The sequence below is a fragment of the Vollenhovia emeryi genome, unplaced genomic scaffold (genome assembly GCF_000949405.1).
Source record: "Vollenhovia emeryi isolate VEMERY1.0 unplaced genomic scaffold, V.emery_V1.0 DF939134.1, whole genome shotgun sequence".
Classification (NCBI taxonomy): Eukaryota; Metazoa; Arthropoda; class Insecta; order Hymenoptera; family Formicidae; genus Vollenhovia; species Vollenhovia emeryi.
In genome coordinates this window covers 153,164-171,536 of record NW_011967232.1, presented here as the reverse complement: position 1 = coordinate 171,536, position 18,373 = coordinate 153,164, and the positions used below count along the sequence as shown (strand labels likewise).

The 18,373-nt window shown below is 40.4% G+C and overlaps 3 protein-coding genes across 20 annotated transcripts in view; 2 read left to right on the top strand and 1 right to left on the bottom strand.

Annotated features, from left to right (window-relative positions):
* LOC105567774 (tyrosine-protein phosphatase Lar) overlaps positions 1-4,904 on the top strand; it is a 419,078-nt gene extending 414,174 nt beyond the window's left edge. For all 8 annotated transcript variants that reach the window (XM_012022900.1, XM_012022901.1, XM_012022895.1 and 5 more), the window contains one exon: positions 80-4,904. In XM_012022900.1, coding sequence (XP_011878290.1) covers positions 80-148 — 69 coding nt within the window. In that variant the 3' untranslated portion in view covers positions 149-4,904. The remainder of the gene's footprint in view (positions 1-79) is intronic.
* An 81-nt stretch (positions 4,905-4,985) lies between these two features.
* LOC105567776 (uncharacterized Golgi apparatus membrane protein-like protein CG5021) lies at positions 4,986-7,415 on the bottom strand. 10 transcript variants are annotated; one of them, XM_012022904.1, is made up of 7 exons: positions 6,940-7,360; positions 6,841-6,860; positions 6,392-6,468; positions 6,306-6,311; positions 6,077-6,227; positions 5,299-5,553; positions 4,986-5,234 (listed from the first exon to the last, which is right to left on the bottom strand). In XM_012022904.1, exons 1-7 carry the CDS (start codon positions 7,343-7,345, stop codon positions 5,169-5,171), a joined length of 981 nt encoding a protein of 326 aa, XP_011878294.1. In that variant the 5' UTR covers positions 7,346-7,360; the 3' UTR covers positions 4,986-5,168. The 10 variants fall into 10 exon arrangements, with proteins under 10 accessions (XP_011878294.1, XP_011878292.1, XP_011878293.1 ...); XM_012022902.1 differs by having other exon boundaries at positions 6,077-6,311; XM_012022903.1 differs by having other exon boundaries at positions 5,299-5,541; positions 6,077-6,311.
* A 338-nt stretch (positions 7,416-7,753) lies between these two features.
* Positions 7,754-18,373, top strand: part of LOC105567773 (zinc transporter ZIP11) — a 33,034-nt gene continuing 22,414 nt past the window's right edge. Inside the window, exons 1-4 of one of the 2 annotated variants that reach the window (XM_012022892.1) lie at positions 7,754-8,112; positions 14,507-14,894; positions 16,195-16,346; positions 16,469-16,554. In XM_012022892.1, coding sequence (XP_011878282.1) covers positions 8,005-8,112; positions 14,507-14,894; positions 16,195-16,346; positions 16,469-16,554 — 734 coding nt within the window. In that variant the 5' untranslated portion in view covers positions 7,754-8,004. The remainder of the gene's footprint in view (positions 8,113-14,506; positions 14,895-16,194; positions 16,347-16,468; positions 16,555-18,373) is intronic. The other variant, XM_012022893.1, reaches the window with a different exon arrangement.

Genomic DNA, 18,373 nt, shown 5'->3' with positions numbered 1-18,373 from the left:
TCATTTCTTCAATGCGTCGTATTTCTAATGTATTCACATATATATAACCGCGATATCAATTGTGATGTTTTCACTACAGGATCAATATCAGTTCTGCTATCGAGCCAGTTTGGAGTATTTAGGCTCCTTCGATCATTACGCCAACTGACAAGCCGACACTCGCGAGCAGAGGGATCTGTCGAGGGACAAGCGAGACCGGCAAAGGGGCGAGAGAGATATCGAGAGGGCAAAAGTACGACGTGTCTAGTACAATAAAGTCGTGTAACATACTTGTACCTTCCAAGGACAAATACAGTAGCAGTGCGCGATTTACTAGTGTCGTGAGCAATTAATATAGTGATGAAATGTTTAGTCAATGGTGTTGCAGTAAATGCAAATATGCCGGAAATTTTCACTCCTAACACAGCAAATATCCTGAGTGCTGAGAGGAGCAGTCGATTTAGGCTAATCTCTTTTTAGAAACTAGATTTGAAAGTTCCCTTACGGTGACATGAGTCAAAACTGCCGTTTAGAAGTACATACAATACGCGTGGTTTGCACGCGCGATCGTACGGTGTTCTTTTCTTTACGCGCGAGCGAAAAGAACTTGTTTTCCAGACATTCTCTTACGTCGAAGAGTCAATCAGCCGTGTACGACGATGTAATCAAAATTACGAGCCGCCATCATCGCGTAGGGTCACATTCGCGAATTAGTGAATTGGAAACATATCCCATTGTCGAGTCGATCATTCGCAAAAGCATTTTTTTAAGGTCTAGATAGGTCTAATTTTAAGATAGACTGAAGATACTACGACCATATCTCTCCCACTCGAAACATAGTGCATTTACCGTGCATAGTATCTCTTACAAACTAAGACAATTAAGATCAAAACCTCTTCTCTTTATTGAGGATACGAGTGCTTCCTTCAATAGCGAATTGCATAGAGGAACGAAATATGGTCTCGATGTCGACGTCCGTGTCTGTGAGAGAAACACGAGCTGCACGATCAATTGCATGTGTGAAACGCACATCGTGAAAATAAGAACCTACCATTCACCGTACGTGGCATATTCCACGAGTACTTACTTAATGTAGAAAGAAAAATGGATCGGAAAACCAGTCGAGTAATAACTTTTTTAGCCATTACAACGTAAAGAGAGAGAGAGAGAAACAGAGAGAGATGAAAATTTCCGCTCACAAGAAACAAAAAAAATTGCCATACTGCCAAATTGACAATTATTAATGCTGTACTCACTATGAATAGTAGGGATCTTCTTATTATATAATAATGTTAGGTAGATTGTAAGAAATTGTTTTAAGGCTAGATTAAGCGACGCCATTAGGGAAATGAGGATGAAAGAAGGACCCGAGTGAAAGAAGGATGAAAGGAAACGGTGCCTATTCAACGAAAGGTGCGCGAGCGAACTTGCGCACGTTTCTATAAAAGAAGAAAAAAAACTAATTTAAATAGAAGCACTGTATGTTGAATTTTCGTGTACTCCCGAGCCCTCGATACCCTTATGTACAAAGTTCCAACGTAGCTTCTACCTCGAATATTTCTACTTACCATTTCAAATATATTGAAATAGATAGCCATAAATTCCATTACATTTGCATCGACTGTTCAATGTTTTTTTACCTTACGATTTTACTTACGACCTTATACTAAAATCAACTTTACGCTGAGTATTCATGTTATACATAAAATCATCGACACTTGTAATATAAGCTATTTGTTTTTCACATGCCAGATCAATGCCAAGAACGCATAAACGAGGAACAACGTGATATATTTATTGCGATGGAAATATTTAATTCGGCAATTCTATAAAATTTCTAATAATTCTATAGAATCACTGGCTATACTGTCGAATTAATAGTGTATTCAAATGTCTTTCTCCGACGATCAGTGATTTTATAAAGATAAATGTATGAATTGCTTTGATTTTATCGTCCATAAATATAATTAATTACATTTATCAACAGTGATTCGACTAGCGATTCTATTGAATCATAGATAATTTTATGGAAGCACTAATTACTTTCATCGTGACATTATCCATTTTGTATAGAAATAACGACTTCGGATACATATATTGCAATTTAAAGTTGCAAACTCTCCAGTTTACGAGGACAATAATTGTACGCTCGATTACACCTTCTTCGAAATCATGATACTGTTCGGTATAGCAAATGTCTCTCTCTTGTAGCTAACATTTTAGAACGTACCATTTAAAAAAAGTGTACATGTACAATGACGAACGTAAACGTCTCATCTAAATAAAGTAACTTATCAATTGTGAATCTTCTCTGGTTTCTGGCATTCTTTTGGCTGTAACGGTTCTGTGCTTATTACAAAATATTCTTGACAAGTTGAAACTACGCATAAAATGTCACACGAGAATACCATTCCACGATTTTGCTCGAATATTCTCCTTTCACCATTAGTTATTGTGGTTCGAGGGTCAGGAACTGTGACTAAATGTACATAAATGCACTGTGTCGTTAGTAACATTATATAAAAATATACATATATATATATAATATATACAAAATGCTAAGAGATATATACATAGATATATATATATATATCATAAGAGATGCGAGTGTGTATAAGGACATGAAGATGTTTAAGAAGATATAGGTATTTTCCAAACTACCGTGTTAAGTTTTAACAGAAAAAAATGTAATCTACTCAGTACGTTGTATCTACCCGTAATATTTAATTCTCTCCGTACTTTTTATTCACAATTTTTTTTACACTTTTTTAATAATACTTTTTAAGTAAAGTTTTTTTTAAATGATATTTTTACGAGTGTACTTTTATACAACGGCTTTCGAGCAGGGTGTTCCTTTATGGATTCTGAGAGAAAAATGCTTATCCGCTTTAGTGTCGCGATATTTTTTCTTCTGTTAACAAACTGAGGGCCATCTCATATAGCATTTACTATTGTTCTTTGTGCTTGAAAAAAAAGTACTTAATTTTATTAATATTAAAGTGTACGTAATTAAATAAGTAATTACATCAAATTTTTCACTGCCTGTTAAACCATTACAACCGCGGCATTTTTCACTAATTTATAGTGTAATGGTAATAATTATAGTGCTACTTGTAATAATATTATATAATGATAATACTAGTTATAAAAATAATTCTACAATTTGCCTTACGTCTCAAAGTTCATTAAAAAACAGTAACACTTCAAATTAACGATGCATTTTAAGTTATCACGTTACATTTCTGGCAATTGCAGCAGATTCTTTATTACTACTTAACATTTGGCCTTCAGACTGTAACCAAAAGCATTTACTTCAACCTGTAGTATTTTACTTTGAAGGAAATATATATTTATACAATAGTTTTTATGTAATTACTTTTATAATTTTAGTTCAGTCTAAAAAAAATAGCTCTAGCAAAATTCTTTATATAACATGCTCCTACTAAGCGTTATTAAGCAAATTAAGTTGCGATTATCTCTGGATACGGCAGGAAAAGATTCTGTAATATTTTCAGTTTTATTATTTTGGGCGTGCATAGTTTCAAAGACTGTAATCGGTAAAGACTCACACTCTTCAAGATATTGTTAATGTTATACATGGTGTATGACTGGATAACGTTTATTAGCTCTTACAATATGCGACTGAAGACACAAAACTCAAAACAATATGTTTTAGAAAATTAGAATAGGAGTGGATGATATTTGAACAATTAGTTGTACATTGGAAAGTTTCATCTGTAAATAACACTGACTTATTTCCATTGAAATGTTTTTACCTCATTGCTGTACAATTAATCATTCAAAGTTTACAAAGCTAATTTATTTCAAGTGCAAATTTTGGTAAAGTAGCTCTTGCTCTGGGAACATTTCTCAAGAAGGAAAAATCAGTAGCTGTTAAACCTTAAAAGTCAAACGCCCTGTACACACTGTGGTTTTCATTGTAATGTTCTTAAAAAGAGAAAAAGACTTTTGCTAAAAATAACCTTGAAATCATTGTTATAAGTATTCATCTGTAACAAGTCCATTGAGCGTTTCATCCCATTAAACATTCTTCTTAGAATACCGCAAAGCGCATTAAGTTTTAATAGCGTTAAACTTGGCAGAACTTTGGTGAGAAACTTATAAATTTCGAATTTTTAATGTAATTATTATCAACACATGTACTTTGCCAACTTTCTTAATGGCTTCACGTTTAAAGTCCCAAGCTAAAATATGTTACGAGAAACGAAATTGAATTATTGTATAAATATACTACTAGTTATAAGTTGATATCATTAATCTATACTCACTAAAATTTACTGCTACAAGGAAGTCCACAAAATATTCGTACATTTATATTATAATGTAATAATTGTAATGTTACACTAAGTTTTTTGTATCATTCCGAAAACAGCTTACGTGCATGTTGTATTTTAGTACCGTAACCCTTGTTAGTCTTCATAATTTTTTAACGATTTAAAATGTATAGCAAAACGATATGTGGTTTGTTGTATTCTTCTTCTTGAAAACGTACACAACTCGCGCGTGTCTTCGGAGCAGTTTTGATAATATAATAAAATACAATCGGCTAATGTAGCTCCGTGCAATATAGCGAGTTTGTTATTGTGTATAAGATCGCCTCTCAAATTCATCGTTAGATGAATCCAGTAAAGTGTCGCGGATCCGAAGAAGAATATGAATTTAAATGCAAAGAATAAGTCAAATACTAAATATCGTTGAAAGAATGGGAAATTATTTTGTGATACTTTCTTGCCAGAAAGAATACAACAGGCTGAGGTAAAAAAAAACATGATAAATGCAATGTTACTAATTAACAACTATACAAAATAAATATTGTGTAATAGGAAGAGTCTGTTGACAAGGAAGAATACCGTGTACATTATGTATTGCCTTGCGGCATTAATAAACTAGTACTAACATAAAAATCCAAGTATTCCTTTCCACCCTTCCACTGTTGGCGACATAAAAGAAAAACTGGACTGGATAATGGATGAAGCAGGCATCTCGTCAAGTAGCAGTAGGGCGGTATGTGAAGATTGATAACGATTTATTATATAATATTGTACTTAGAAGATACTGTCTAACATTATTATTATGTACAAACATCTGCAAGTAGTAAATTATCACGTGAATATAAATTTTAAATGACACACACGCACATATACATTAATGTTGCCAAATTGATCAATTTATATTACATTAGTCGGTTGATTGGAATTATTCGTTGGTGGACTTCTGGTCATGATTGAAGTGACCTGCAGCAAAGCGAATCAGGTGAGAAAAAATATGTTATTCGACGTGTCGTACAAATATACGTACGTTCTGAAACACTTGCTTCCTGAAGAAATCGCTCGTGGCCGCTGAAATGTTTTGATCATTTCCCATCTTACATTTAACGTAGCCGTACAGATTCGCGCCGTTCAAAACTATGGCGATGCAAACGAGCAGAAGCCACTTGAATTTGAAGCTAAATAACGCCGCGATGAACAGCATCGACCAAAAAAGTGGGCACAAGATCAGGGCCAACCAAAAGATTCGCGCCTCTGTTGCGTTAATGCGATTCTGTTGTGCACCCTGAAACACAGGGCACATAGCAGACGTTGGACTTGCACACATGAGGATCGTACTTAAGTAGTCATTTATCAGGCTATATTATTTTATCTACATATTCTATAAATACACAACAGCGGCTGGAACATAAATGTCTTGGGTAACCGCCTACTTGTAAAATCTGAATAATGCATATAAATAGTTTTAGAAAGTGCCAAGGGCATAAAAATGTAACAGCCGGTAAACCTTGAACTACTCGATCCAGTTAAATCAGCGTTTGCCGGAACGTGACAAGTGAAGAGAAAAAATATACTCGATAATCGAAAGCTACGTTTCAATATAATCTATGCGAGTGGAACTTGCGCGATAGAAACTGCGATATAGGCTTTGCGTCTCGTTCAGGTAGAATTCAACGATCCTTCTCGCTACAATGTCAAGAGGAATAGAAAAAGAGGCACTTTCTCGCTAATCAAAGACTCGTCGTCATGTCGCGCATACAGAGCGACGTAAATCAAAGCGTACATAAATATCTGTATAATGAGCGAACCTTTCTAGACTCAAAAATCCAATGACTTTTGCCATCGTCATCCACATAATTCCACCATCTAAGGCCGACCATTAATCTCCCCGTGATATTTTTAACGGTCCAAAAATCCATCGACAAAAGTAGCACCACCGTTACAAAGCTCGCTATGAAACTATTCGAAAACAAACCGCAAAGCAAGTAAACTATTATAGCCGCTATCCTGAAGGCCAAGTGAAACAGCGTAACGTACGGGTGTCTAGAACGACAGAAGACAATATTTTATCTTACAAGTGCACGGCCCAACCACTTCCGTGGCTTATCTAAAGGTCTTCGTACTTAAGCTTGCCGGCATTCTGGGCGGCCTCCTCCTCCTCCCCGAAAGCAATCGTGTCGTCGTCCATCAGCAGAGGCACCTAGAAACGAGATCGCGTGACATTCGGTAAAAGGGATATCGAGCATGCACGAAGTAACTTCCATGCCACTTATCATGCCTCTATCCGCATCACCGAACGTGTAAACTCAAGCCGTAACCTGCGTTTCTCGAAAAGTAAGGCAAAAAGAAAAAGAAAAAGAGAGCGAGGCTGAACCCGGCGAAACATTCGCTTCCGCAAAGGGCGTGATTACCGATACGTGCGAGCCCTTCCTCGCTAGTGTCCACGCTAGTATACGTACGGGGATGCGCAAGCGAATGTCAGTGACGACCCTCCTATCGCCGACTAGAACTTATTTACCCTCGCTCCTCCCCGCGACACTTATACTTGGCTCTACGAGTGACAATCGGATACCTCGTGGTTAGGCACTACGACTAAAAAAAAAGAGAGAGAGAGAGACATGTGGCGTCAGTATGCGATCGATCGCGCGGAGGCTCGAGCTTGTACACTTACCGTTGCCGACGCCATGTTTGCACGTTGACGTTGCGCTCCCAGTCGCTCCTACCGCCCCGCGGGTCCGTCGGCGCGTCGTCTGCTGGGCCGCCGGGCGGAGCGGAAGGTGGTGGCGTGGCCTCGCGAATCGACGGCAGCCGTGCCGCTGCGCGAGAAACGCTACGGCGTTTCGCCGGCGGGCATTGTCGATCAAGGCGAGCGCCTTGACACCGTTCGGCCACCGACACGGACGGAACCTTGAGACGTCGGCGCCGGACGCGGACGAAAGTCGCGCGACTTCAGGCTGAACTCGGTCGCGCGCGAACACGGAGACTCGGATGGCGCCGATTGGTCGGGCGCGCTCATTGGCCGCGCCGGTCTCTCTGCGCGCTATTGGCGCATCGCGCGGAACTTCGGGAGAGAACATTCGAGTCCAATTCGATATTTCATTCGCCTCTCGATTGGAACTCGATTCGAATTCGAATTGGCTTCGTATAGTCATCCGTTAAATTCAAATCTACAAATTGATCGCTCGCCAAGTCGCTTCCGAATTATCCAACGCGTGTCGGACGTTGCCTCTTTCGAGGGTCGAAAATTTCGAATCGGCCGGCAATCAATTACGCAAACGTGTAAATTAGAGCTAGTGTAAATAGACGCGGCCGCGCTTCGTGTGCGTGTGTGTGTACGCGCGCTACGTAACAGCCGCGGCGCCCACGCGCCTGCGATATTCGGAAGTCGCGATTGAGACGGCGGGGCGCGGGGACGGCGGGTGGGTATCTCGGTGCACGCGCGCGTCGCGCTCGGCCGGCGCGGCGGCGGGCACGCTGGTGGTAGTGGCTCGATGCTCGCGCGTCGCTGGTGCGCGCGCGGTGGTTGAGATAAGCAGCGCGGGGGACTGAGTGCTCACGCCAGACGGAGATCTCCGCGCGGCCCCGGCTCTCGCGTTCGCGCTCGTTACTCGCTCGCTCCGCACGCTCCCGTTGCGTCTCCGTTGCGCCGCGTCCGTCGCCACACACGGCAGTTGGCCGCGGGACACGGTCGACCGATCGCGGGTCTCTCCCTCGCCCTATGTGACGGCGGCTCGAGATGCTCAAGGATCACTCGGCGATCACCCAGGCGCTCCTCGGGACCCTGTTCACGTGGGCCCTCACCGCGGCCGGCGCCGCGCTCGTCATCGTCATTCGGGGGACGCAGGTGAGCACCGTTGGCCCCGTCCACGTCCGCTCGCGTTCGAATCCCCGATCCTGCTCGTCGGACGGGAACTTAACCTTACCGGCGCATCCGCCCGTGCGCGAAACGCGCTTCCCTCCGAACGTTCTTAACTGCGCGACCTGCACTCCCTGCACCTTCGAGTTTCGCCGTACACTCTCGTCTCGAGAGAAGCGGGTACTAGGAACGTACGTTTTTTATCCCCCACGTTTATATTTTTTACACTTGCTACTCTCGAGACGACTCTGGATCTACCTTGCCTCTTTAATGCTGTAATATTGGCCCGACGTTCCGACACAACAATGGTTTGACGTTGGCGGCGTCACGCTGGTTTATCGATAGCCAGTGGTTGGTGAAACGTTGGATTTTGCATTTAGCCAACGTTATACCGACGATTAAAAGAAGTATGGCCCAATATTGGGTCATAATAATTTAATCAACGCAAGGCATATTTAAGGCCGGTATTCATAGTCAGATTTGTTGGAAAACCAAGACCAATCGGTGGATTTCAACTTTCGTTGTGTATTAATATCGAAAAAAACGCTGTTCCAATTTCGTACGACTTTGCCGCCACAATAAACACGCGCTACTGACATTTTTTCCTCCTTCGCGTAAATTCCCCCATAAAAACACCCTTTAATCCATGACATTTGAGAATGACATTTCAACGGTGGCGCGATTCGATATTTCTCGACGCGCAAGTTATCGAATTTCGATCGTCGGCAGGCGGAGGGACGAGGTTTTTCATGACAAGGGCAAAAACGCCGGTCGTTTGCGCGAGCGGGACTACATTCCGGCGCGATTCTTCGTCGCATTTAAATTTAGATCCGCCAGCTTCGGTTAAATCGCCGCCCGCCGTCGGTGGCGCGCGGCGATTGGCGGACCCGCGCGTAATCCGCCGCTTCCTTCGTGCGATTTAATTCGCGCGCGCGTACGAGTTGAACACATCGCCGGAGAGAGTCCAGCTCGCCGTACGGTCGCGCGCTTTCACGTTGCCATTCAGACGCGAGTTACGCGCGGCCGTTTGCGATCCGCATGAACGGAAAAGTCGCGCGAACGACGATACGGGGGTAAATAAACCCGGGAAACCGCGTATCGCGCTGCGGTCCACTTGTCGGATGTTAAATTTTGCGCGTAACCGGTCTGGCCGGGCCTACGCAATACGCGCGACAAACTTCACTTCGTGAAACACAAATTCTCGTTTCGTCGGACTAAACCGTTCTCTTACGTGCCGCGGCTGCACGGTTGAAAAATTTGTGCTAAATTTAACAGATTTCACACGTCCCAAACGGTCCACACAAATTTTTGCGTTAATTTAACATAATATGGATACGTTAAGTAATCACACTAATATTTTGACACAAAATAAATGCAAATCTCAAAGTATTTGATATAAATTTTGTGTAAAATTAACATATTTTTCATGACAAAATGAATTTAAAAGTGTAATGTTTACATTTTACAGATGTAAGAAGTCAAATGGCTCGAAATCACTCTCACTTGTGTTATATAGAATAAAATCATTTTATTCTGTAAATATTAACAGATAAATTTTGTTACTAATAATATAGACATGTGTATTGTGTTGTTTTAACATTTCTTTTCAGTTATTTTAATAATTTTACATTTGAGGTCAATTAACACAAGAGCGATATGTTAAATTAACACATGAGTGTGTTAAACGTTTAACACAAAAATTTTAACAGGCAATTTTTTTAACAAGAAAATTTTCCACCTGTGTGGAATCGTAAAATTTTTAGATTTATTTACGTCAGAACAAATAAAGCCGTAAAAATTACGGATTCCGGATTTCTTGTCTCAGATTACAGAAGTGACGTTCACGGAAAGAAAAATGTAGTTGCCGTAGCTAAAAACTGCATGTGGCAACTAAATTTCAGTTGTAAAATATGGACAGCTAATATTTAGTTGTGATACACAGTTGAAAAATTTGTGTTAAATTTAACAGATATCACATGTCCCAAACGGTCCACACAAATTTTTGTGTTAATTTAACATAATATGGATATGTTAAAGGATCACACTAATAGTCTGTTAATATTTTAACACAAAATAAATGCAAATCTCAAAATCATTTAACATAAATTTTGTGTAAACTTAACATATTTTTAATGACAAAATGAATTTAAAAAATGTAATTTTTATATTTCATAATAAATAGGAATGTATCTCCGGGGAGGTAGGCACTAACAATAAGACACGCCACTTATTTTTCGGCGAGAAAAGTAACGGGATAGGATTCGAACCTAGAACCTTCAGCTTGCCAGGCGAGTGCTCTTCCAACTGATCTATCCAGGCCCAGATGTAATAAGCCAAATGGTCCGAGATCACTCTTATGTTATATAGAATAAAATCAACATTTCATTCTGTAAATTTTAACAGATAAATCTTGTTACTAATAATATAGAACATATGTATTGTGTAAGATTACAAAATAAGTACACATTGTGTTGTTTTAACATTTCTTTTCAGTTATTTTAATAATTTTACATTTAAGGTTAATTAACATAAGAGCAATCTGTTAAATTAACACATGAATGTGTTAACCATTTAACATAAAAATTTTAACGGGCATTTCTTTTAACAAGAAAACACAAATTTTCCAACTGTGTAGCTAAATATTTCGCTACTGTGCCTATTGTATTAGATGCGATAGCAAACTGATAGATGGTAGCAAAATATTTCAAGCAAACCATGATTAGCTATGGTAGCGAAATTTGTCTTTTCAGTGTTGGATTTGTTGGCATGTACACTAGGAATCACTGATGCCTTCCCGCAGGAATTTGTGCACATATCAACACATTTATACATTTTGCACATACATACATGAAAAATGTATACATATGTGTTTTACGTGTGCCTAAATTCATATGGGAAGGCGTTAGTGATTCCTAGTGTACGTAGACTTTTGTCAAGATGAAATGATGGTGGATTACGGGCCAGTTTCACATCGGTTAACTGCTAATCGAAGGTGAATTCATTAAATAGTAAGATGGAAAAATATAGGGAGTCGACAGAACTCTGACCTAGTAGCACAGTGCATTGGCCCAATACAACCAAATATTGGGTCAATGTTTAACCAATGATTGGTCAGTACACTGTGCTACTAGGGTGATTAACAGACGTTTGTGAAACTGGCCCTAGTTCTTTCTCAATTACTGACTCTTGCCCAATTCTTATATCCCCTTCTTTGAAAATTCTATATTTTTCCTTCTAATCTAGAGATCTAATCGAGATTTACTTTTGAGATCGAGACGCATTACATTACTTGATTATGGTTGCTTTTAATAAAAAACTGCTCTGCTCGTTAAACTAGGACCCTTCTTGAACTCACGTTCAATGAACGAACCCTCGACTCGGCGCGTTATTGCACTACAATCTTGCTTGTCTATATTGTCGTCCAAATAAAGCTCGGTAAAGACAACGTACTATCTTTTTCGGTACTTCGAAATATTACGCTGTTTCTTGTATGTAACAGTTCATTGGCCTTCAAGAAAATTGCCGTAGGTATTCATAAACTTGCTGAAATAAATTTCTGCATATTAGGCGCATTCCACAGAATTTTAACGCGTTAAATTTCCATTGAAACAAATTTGTTTTCAACGGAAATATCGCTGAAAGAGTTGAACGTAAAAACTGTTGCTACACGCGATCAAGTTAAAATTAGTTACTTTTGCCGTGCCGTAATGTTCGCGCCACCACACGAGAGATAATAGTTTTGTCGCTAGATTCTGTTTACTTTGGAAATCGGTGTATTTTATATTATCTTTTCCTTGTTGTCTGGTTGTAATCTAGTTACGATAGTGAGATAGCAAAATAGATTTTTCCCTCGCGGTATCAATGGCTGACATTGATTATAATTTTCACGGAAGTGACAACTAGCATTCATTATCCTCTTCGTCGGTAAATATCGCCAGACATTATCTACGAAATAATAAATCTCGTTTCTAATTTAAGGGAATATATTAGAGGACTCGTTGAGCAGAATGCGTACATTGTTAAAGAGATATAATACAAATTGCGGATCTATTAACGCTAGAACGATCTATTCTATGAAAATAACGGATATCAAATTTCCTGTGTGCAATTGCAGAACTTAATTAGCTGCTTTTGTTGGAATTTGACTTTTGTCGAGATAAAAAAATGATCATAGGCGCCGATTTATTTTCTCTCGCTGTATGTTCGAAGTTATCTATGTAAAATGTCTGCATGTGTCAAAACAACGGTGGTCGTTCTAGTGTTAAAGTCGAAAAGTAATTGAACGAAATTCTATTGTATGTTACGCATATCGACTGTCAAGGTTTGACTTTCTAATTACAACAAACTTACAATTAAGTTAAGGTCAATACGAACCTGCGAACGCAGATGCTCGTACTGTACCGCAATTGTTAAACAACTGCGTTTGCAGGCTCGCGTTGGCCTTTAGTTTGTTACAGCTTTTCGTATGAATGAGCGAATTATTTATTTTATTCATTTACGCCATTCGTTCATTTTACGGACGTAACATATGATGCAATAAGGCAATACCGAGGGGGAAACCGCTGACCAAAATCTTGTACACCAATGCCCACTAATGCCCAGTAGGCATTACTTTATCCTATTATCTTCTTTTATCGTATTTATCTTGTTTTATCTTATTTTATCTTACTGTACCTTATTTTACCTTATTTTATCTTTATAATGCCCCAGCAAGACGTAATGCCCAAAAAATGTCCTAGTAATGCCCAGTAATGCCGCAAATATGTACACCACAATGCCCTCAGCGGTTTCCCCCTCGGGTAATACTTATAATAAAATAACGCTTGTCATTACATGAACTTTGCGAAGCATGTCTTACTATTTACAGCTTACGGTACTTATATTATAAACAATTATGTAAACATGCACTCCACACATAGATTACTCTTGCAGTCCGTGTCGAGTTTCGATCGTAGATATACGAGTAACCAAACATACATCACGTAGTAATCAGATTTTATCATGTGTCCCGATAGATATTATATTAGTCATCTATTATCCCTTGTGTCTACAATATATATTTTGTTAATTGAAGAAATTTCTCTAATTAATTTGTAGTAAAAAAAGTTTAATTAGAAAGATTAAAATTTTGTTTCTTTATTTAATTCGTGTACGAGAAATTAAACAGCATTTTTCTGCACTGTACGTGCTGTGAACCGAGTCAAATATTGAAAAGAGATTTCGAACATCCTTTCGTCAATGTTTGACAAGATCGTGGTGTTACATTTATTTTGGGGATTATCTAATTGCTATCGTAAATTTCGGATCGATTCGAGAGATTAGACCTTGGTGCCGATCGCACAGCCACGACACTGATATTACGAGATAAGACACGAGTTACTCACGAAGTATTGACACACGCGGTTTTTTATATTCCCTTGCAAGTCTAATGTGTGGGTATCCGAAGTAAACATCTGCCGCACCCCTGATGTCTCGACGGAAGCTAAATCAGAGTTGCAGATCACTTAAAGTTTGGCAAGGTCGGAAAAGCAAACATGCACGCGACTCCGAGAGAAATCTAGATTACGGTTGTAATTGTCAGTCAGCGCGTTATTTTTATTTCAAGGCCTGCAGTACCGAGCCCTGATATATATTTTAAAAAATAGCACGAATTTTTAAATATACTAGATAGGCGAAAAGGAAAGGGATAAAAGGATTAGAAACTGTTGCACTGATTAAAGGGTGGAGGGCTGTCTAAACGCAATTCTAGAAATTTTAATTTGAGAACAGATATACAGGGTGTAGACCACCCGTCCACCTCGATTTTTCCGAAAACGCGAGGTGATAGGAAGTTGGTGAGAAATGTTAAGTTCCAAATCCTATCCAAAGAGTCGAATAAAGGTACTTTCGTTTTTCGGAACTGACTCAATTGATATTCAAGGGTTTTACTTCGATATCTTAATATTTGAGGAAGTTAGAGCGCGAACAGTACATACATTATACACACACATAGACATTTTCTTAAAAAATGGTTTTTTTACGTTTTGAAACATTCTAAACACAATGGCAATGAAAACTCGAATACAATTTTTTTTCACGAAAACAAAGCTTCCTCTATGAGGAACAAATGTCCTAGATTCAGATCTGAGCACCATGGTTTTAACTTTTCGGGATAAATTCCGATTTTCCTAAAAAAAAAAATACAATAGACAGCTAGGAAATAACTGAACAATTCCGATTGGAATGTATTCGAAAAAGTTCCATAACACGTGTCCTGATAGCTCGGGAGGATTGCGCGGATTAAAAGCAAATGGCGATTCATCCCCTTTTCTCGGTCCCTTGATCCGAAATTTTCGAGTAAGGGAGCCGCTCATGTGTCTATAATGATTCGTTTCCGTTTCAGCGTAAGCTCCTCGATATCAGCCTGGGGTTCGCCGCTGGCGTGATGGTGGCTGCGAGTTACTGGTCGTTGCTGGCACCGGCGATCGAGATGGCAACCGAGAGCAAGATATACGGAGCGGAGGGCGAGTACGCGTTCGTGCCGGTCGCAGTTGGGTTTCTCGTCGGCGCGGCGTTCGTATACGGGACGGACGTGTTGATATCCACCCTCGGCATTCAGTCCCCCAATGTGCTTTTAGCTATGCAATCAGTCGGTACGAAACAAAGACGCAAGATCATTGCGAAACTAAAGAGTGACGAGGACTTAGACGATGATTATGATCCGTTGATTAACGACGTACTGATACCCGGCGGGAAAATAAACGCTCGCGTCGAGTCGACTGCTATCGATGGTATCTCATTCTCTTTTCTCTCTTCTCTCTCTCGTCAAGGCGCAGATTTTTTTTCTGTCTCTCTCTCTCTTTAGGCTTGGAAAATGGGATCAGTTCGTGACGATATAATTACATATTGTACATATGTATACATATATATCGCTGTATATGTATATGAACGTCCATATACACTCGCCCCTCTTTGCTTTATCGCAGATGTACCTGGTTCCTATTCGGGAATAAGCATTCTCTCAAATTGTTACTTTTCTAAAAGTCCTCGTATCATCGGCCTGTTTTATACGATCAGTACGAGTTACAATCTTTGCATGTAGCATGATCAAAGACGCTTATTCTTCATAAAGAGTAACAGTATGACAAAACTGTGCTTGATAAAGACCATGGTATAGTCTATAGACAAATTAAGTTTACAATTTTATTCCGACACCTTGTTCTCTCTTTCTTACTCTCCTGCTTTCTTTAATAGATTCAAGAATGCAAAATATAGGCTCTAATACTAAAACCATTATCATTTTGTTTTCTTAAAATCAAAATTCTTATCAAGGGACCGATTAAATTTCTGTAAAATCAAAAATTCCTTATTAATATCTAAACTTATTAGATATTAATACAGAGACCATTGCTTATTCCGGTTAAATATATTATTTGCCTAAATTAATATAGTGTATGTGTTCCACATAAGAAGTGACGTCCGATAGGAATATGAATAGTTGGTTCACACTTGCTCCAAAAAAAAAACCAAAAATCCCGAAGCTTTGTATTAGCATATGCATGATATTACTCGTAGTGAAACACATGGAACTTGAACACGCAGGTCCAATATAAATTCATAAATAAAAATATCCGCCCCAACTAAATGCAGCAGCTAAACTTAAACTGTAAATCTCTGCCGAGTGTGGTGTGATCAAGAGTGTGCAGCGGAACGACGAAAACAGCGCTAAAAATACTCGGTTTAAACTTGCCATTAATACAAAGTGCACGTCCGCGTAAAACACGACCTAATAATGCGTATTTACGTAAAAAAGAATAAACCCAATAAAAAAAGATAAACGTTTTAGACCTGTGTGGAAAGTTCTATGGTGCTTAAAGAGAAACTGATCTTATTAATCCTGCCTAAACGAATCCAGCTGCAACAAATCTAATCGAAAGTATTATATATCACGTGAAGAATTCCTTCTCTCACTCCTTCATCTTGTATCAAATTGCATTTGCATGAGGTGACCCTGTGCTCGTGGCTCAGTTATCGAAAATTTTGCTCCGACAGGGCGTGATAAATGTTTGCTACGAATGTTTAATTTTTCAGGCTTCTACGAACAGAATAGTAGACGCCGACAAATCACGAATATAAACAGATCGTCGGAATCGGCGGAAATTGGAACTGTCTATGAGGATCCCAATAACGAAGCGAAGAACAACCAGTGGCGGAGGATATTACTGCTGGTTGTCGCAATTACGGTATATTTTCCACGAGATAACAGATCATTTTGCAAACTGTACACACTCGCTTAGACGTACCTTACATTACACAATCATGAAATAAATTAGACTTATGATGTAACATTGACTTTTATAATTAGGTGCACAATATTCCTGAGGGTCTTGCGGTTGGCGTAGGCTTCGGAGCAATAGGTAGTAGTGCGTCAGCAACTTTTGAAAATGCGAGGTAAGCTACAACAAATAGAGATAAAAGCACCAGATATAAACGGGATAACCAACGAATAGTTTACACGTACCTATAACGAATAAAATATTGGATTGCATCGCAGGAATGCGTACGCAAAATAATAGTATATGTTTATACAAGATCTGAATAATATCCTTTATAGATACAAATAACCGGCAATGTACGTGCTTGATAGATATTGGCATTTCTGTCGGTATTAATTTTAGTACATTTTTACTAAACGTCAATTACCGATTCGATATAAAACCGTCAAAATATCTCGTTGAATATCGGGACAGATGATTTCACGTTAGTTAAATTTAATTGTACAAAATGTGTTAATTTAAAAGAAAAATTAAGCTTTCCAAAAGAAAATAATCTACCGCCCGGTTACTCGATGACGCGATCCGCTGACAATGTTTAATGAAGGCTGCACTAGTATTACTAGTTTAGATCAATCTCGCCCATTCAATTGATTACGCGAGTCAAGAGGGTTAAATACGAGGTTGACAAAGTGGCGGATTTTAAATATCGCAGATAGCGCTCGCGCGTATATTACGTTATTTTTTATCGCGACCCGCGAACAGAAGACGACAGTTCGAAATTTAAAGAGCGAAAAGTTCCGTCTCGCATCTCGATTAACATGGCCGACGGTATTTATATCGCATTCCGATTGCATCGGAATTTATTTTAATTGGTGGCCAGCCTCGTATAAGAAAGTACGAGCATTATTGAAGAAATACCGAGCGGACCTAAACGACGCCGTATAAAAGTAGTTTTACTATACGCCGTAGTAAGGGACGATCCTGTTTTTCTTTTCCCGTAGGAGATAAGCAACAGGTTTGTATCGATGAGCAACCCGACCTAATCCTGCGCGTTTTAACGTAATAAGAAACGAGATTAAATTTCCATCTAGGAGACTCAGCGAGACGATCGAACTTATTAAATGAGAAATCCAATATCCGCGAAATGTCGAGTCTACTCGAATCTTTGTTTTTTTCTTCCATTAAATTCCACGGAAAGTATCTTCCGAGCCTCGCGAGATCTTCGTTACCGATAACGAGTGTACCGACCGCGAGTATGCTCGCGCCAATGCCGAGTCCCGCGCCAGGTGGCAGCAGCAGCGTGAGATCGCGGCGTCGCGTAAAAGTTCAGACGCAGTTCTCCGCGAGTGGAAGCCGAGATTGGCGATATGAGGCTATAAACCTTCTCGAGTCGTCCCGTTTCGAGCCGCTGTCGTTCGCCCCGCGTCCCAGGATGCCCCGTCGATCGGGGAAGCGCGCATACGGAAGGAGAGGGAAGGGAAGATCCGAGTTTTTCCCGCGTGGCTTCCACGCACATCTCCCTCGCCGCCATCTTTCCCCCGTCCCGGCGCTCTCCGTTCGAATTCTCTGTCAGCGACGAGCAAGTAAGTGCGAATTTCACGCGTCTCCCGACGATCCTCGCCCCAATCGCGCACCGTCCGCGAGGTCGCGAGCGATTGAGCGGGCAAACCGGCCCCGACCTGGCTCTCTGCTCGGCCCGGCTCGGCCGCGCGCGCGCGCGCGCGCGGCGCGCGGCGTGGTAGGAGGTCCCCATGAATGAGCTCTATGGTGGTCGACCGCGGCCGCCAGTTGGAGGCGAAGTTTATTGGCTCCGGTCGGTGCCTGCCTGTGGCGCGCGCGGGCGCGCAGGGAGTGAAGGGCACGTGTGGCCCTGGAATCCGACGAGCCCTAGGCGCCGCGCATTCCATTCCAGCGGACCCCCCCCCCCCCACCCTCCCTCTCTCCGCGTCCTCCTCCGGGCCCACCTCGCGCCCCGCTTACCTACCTGCCCCGCG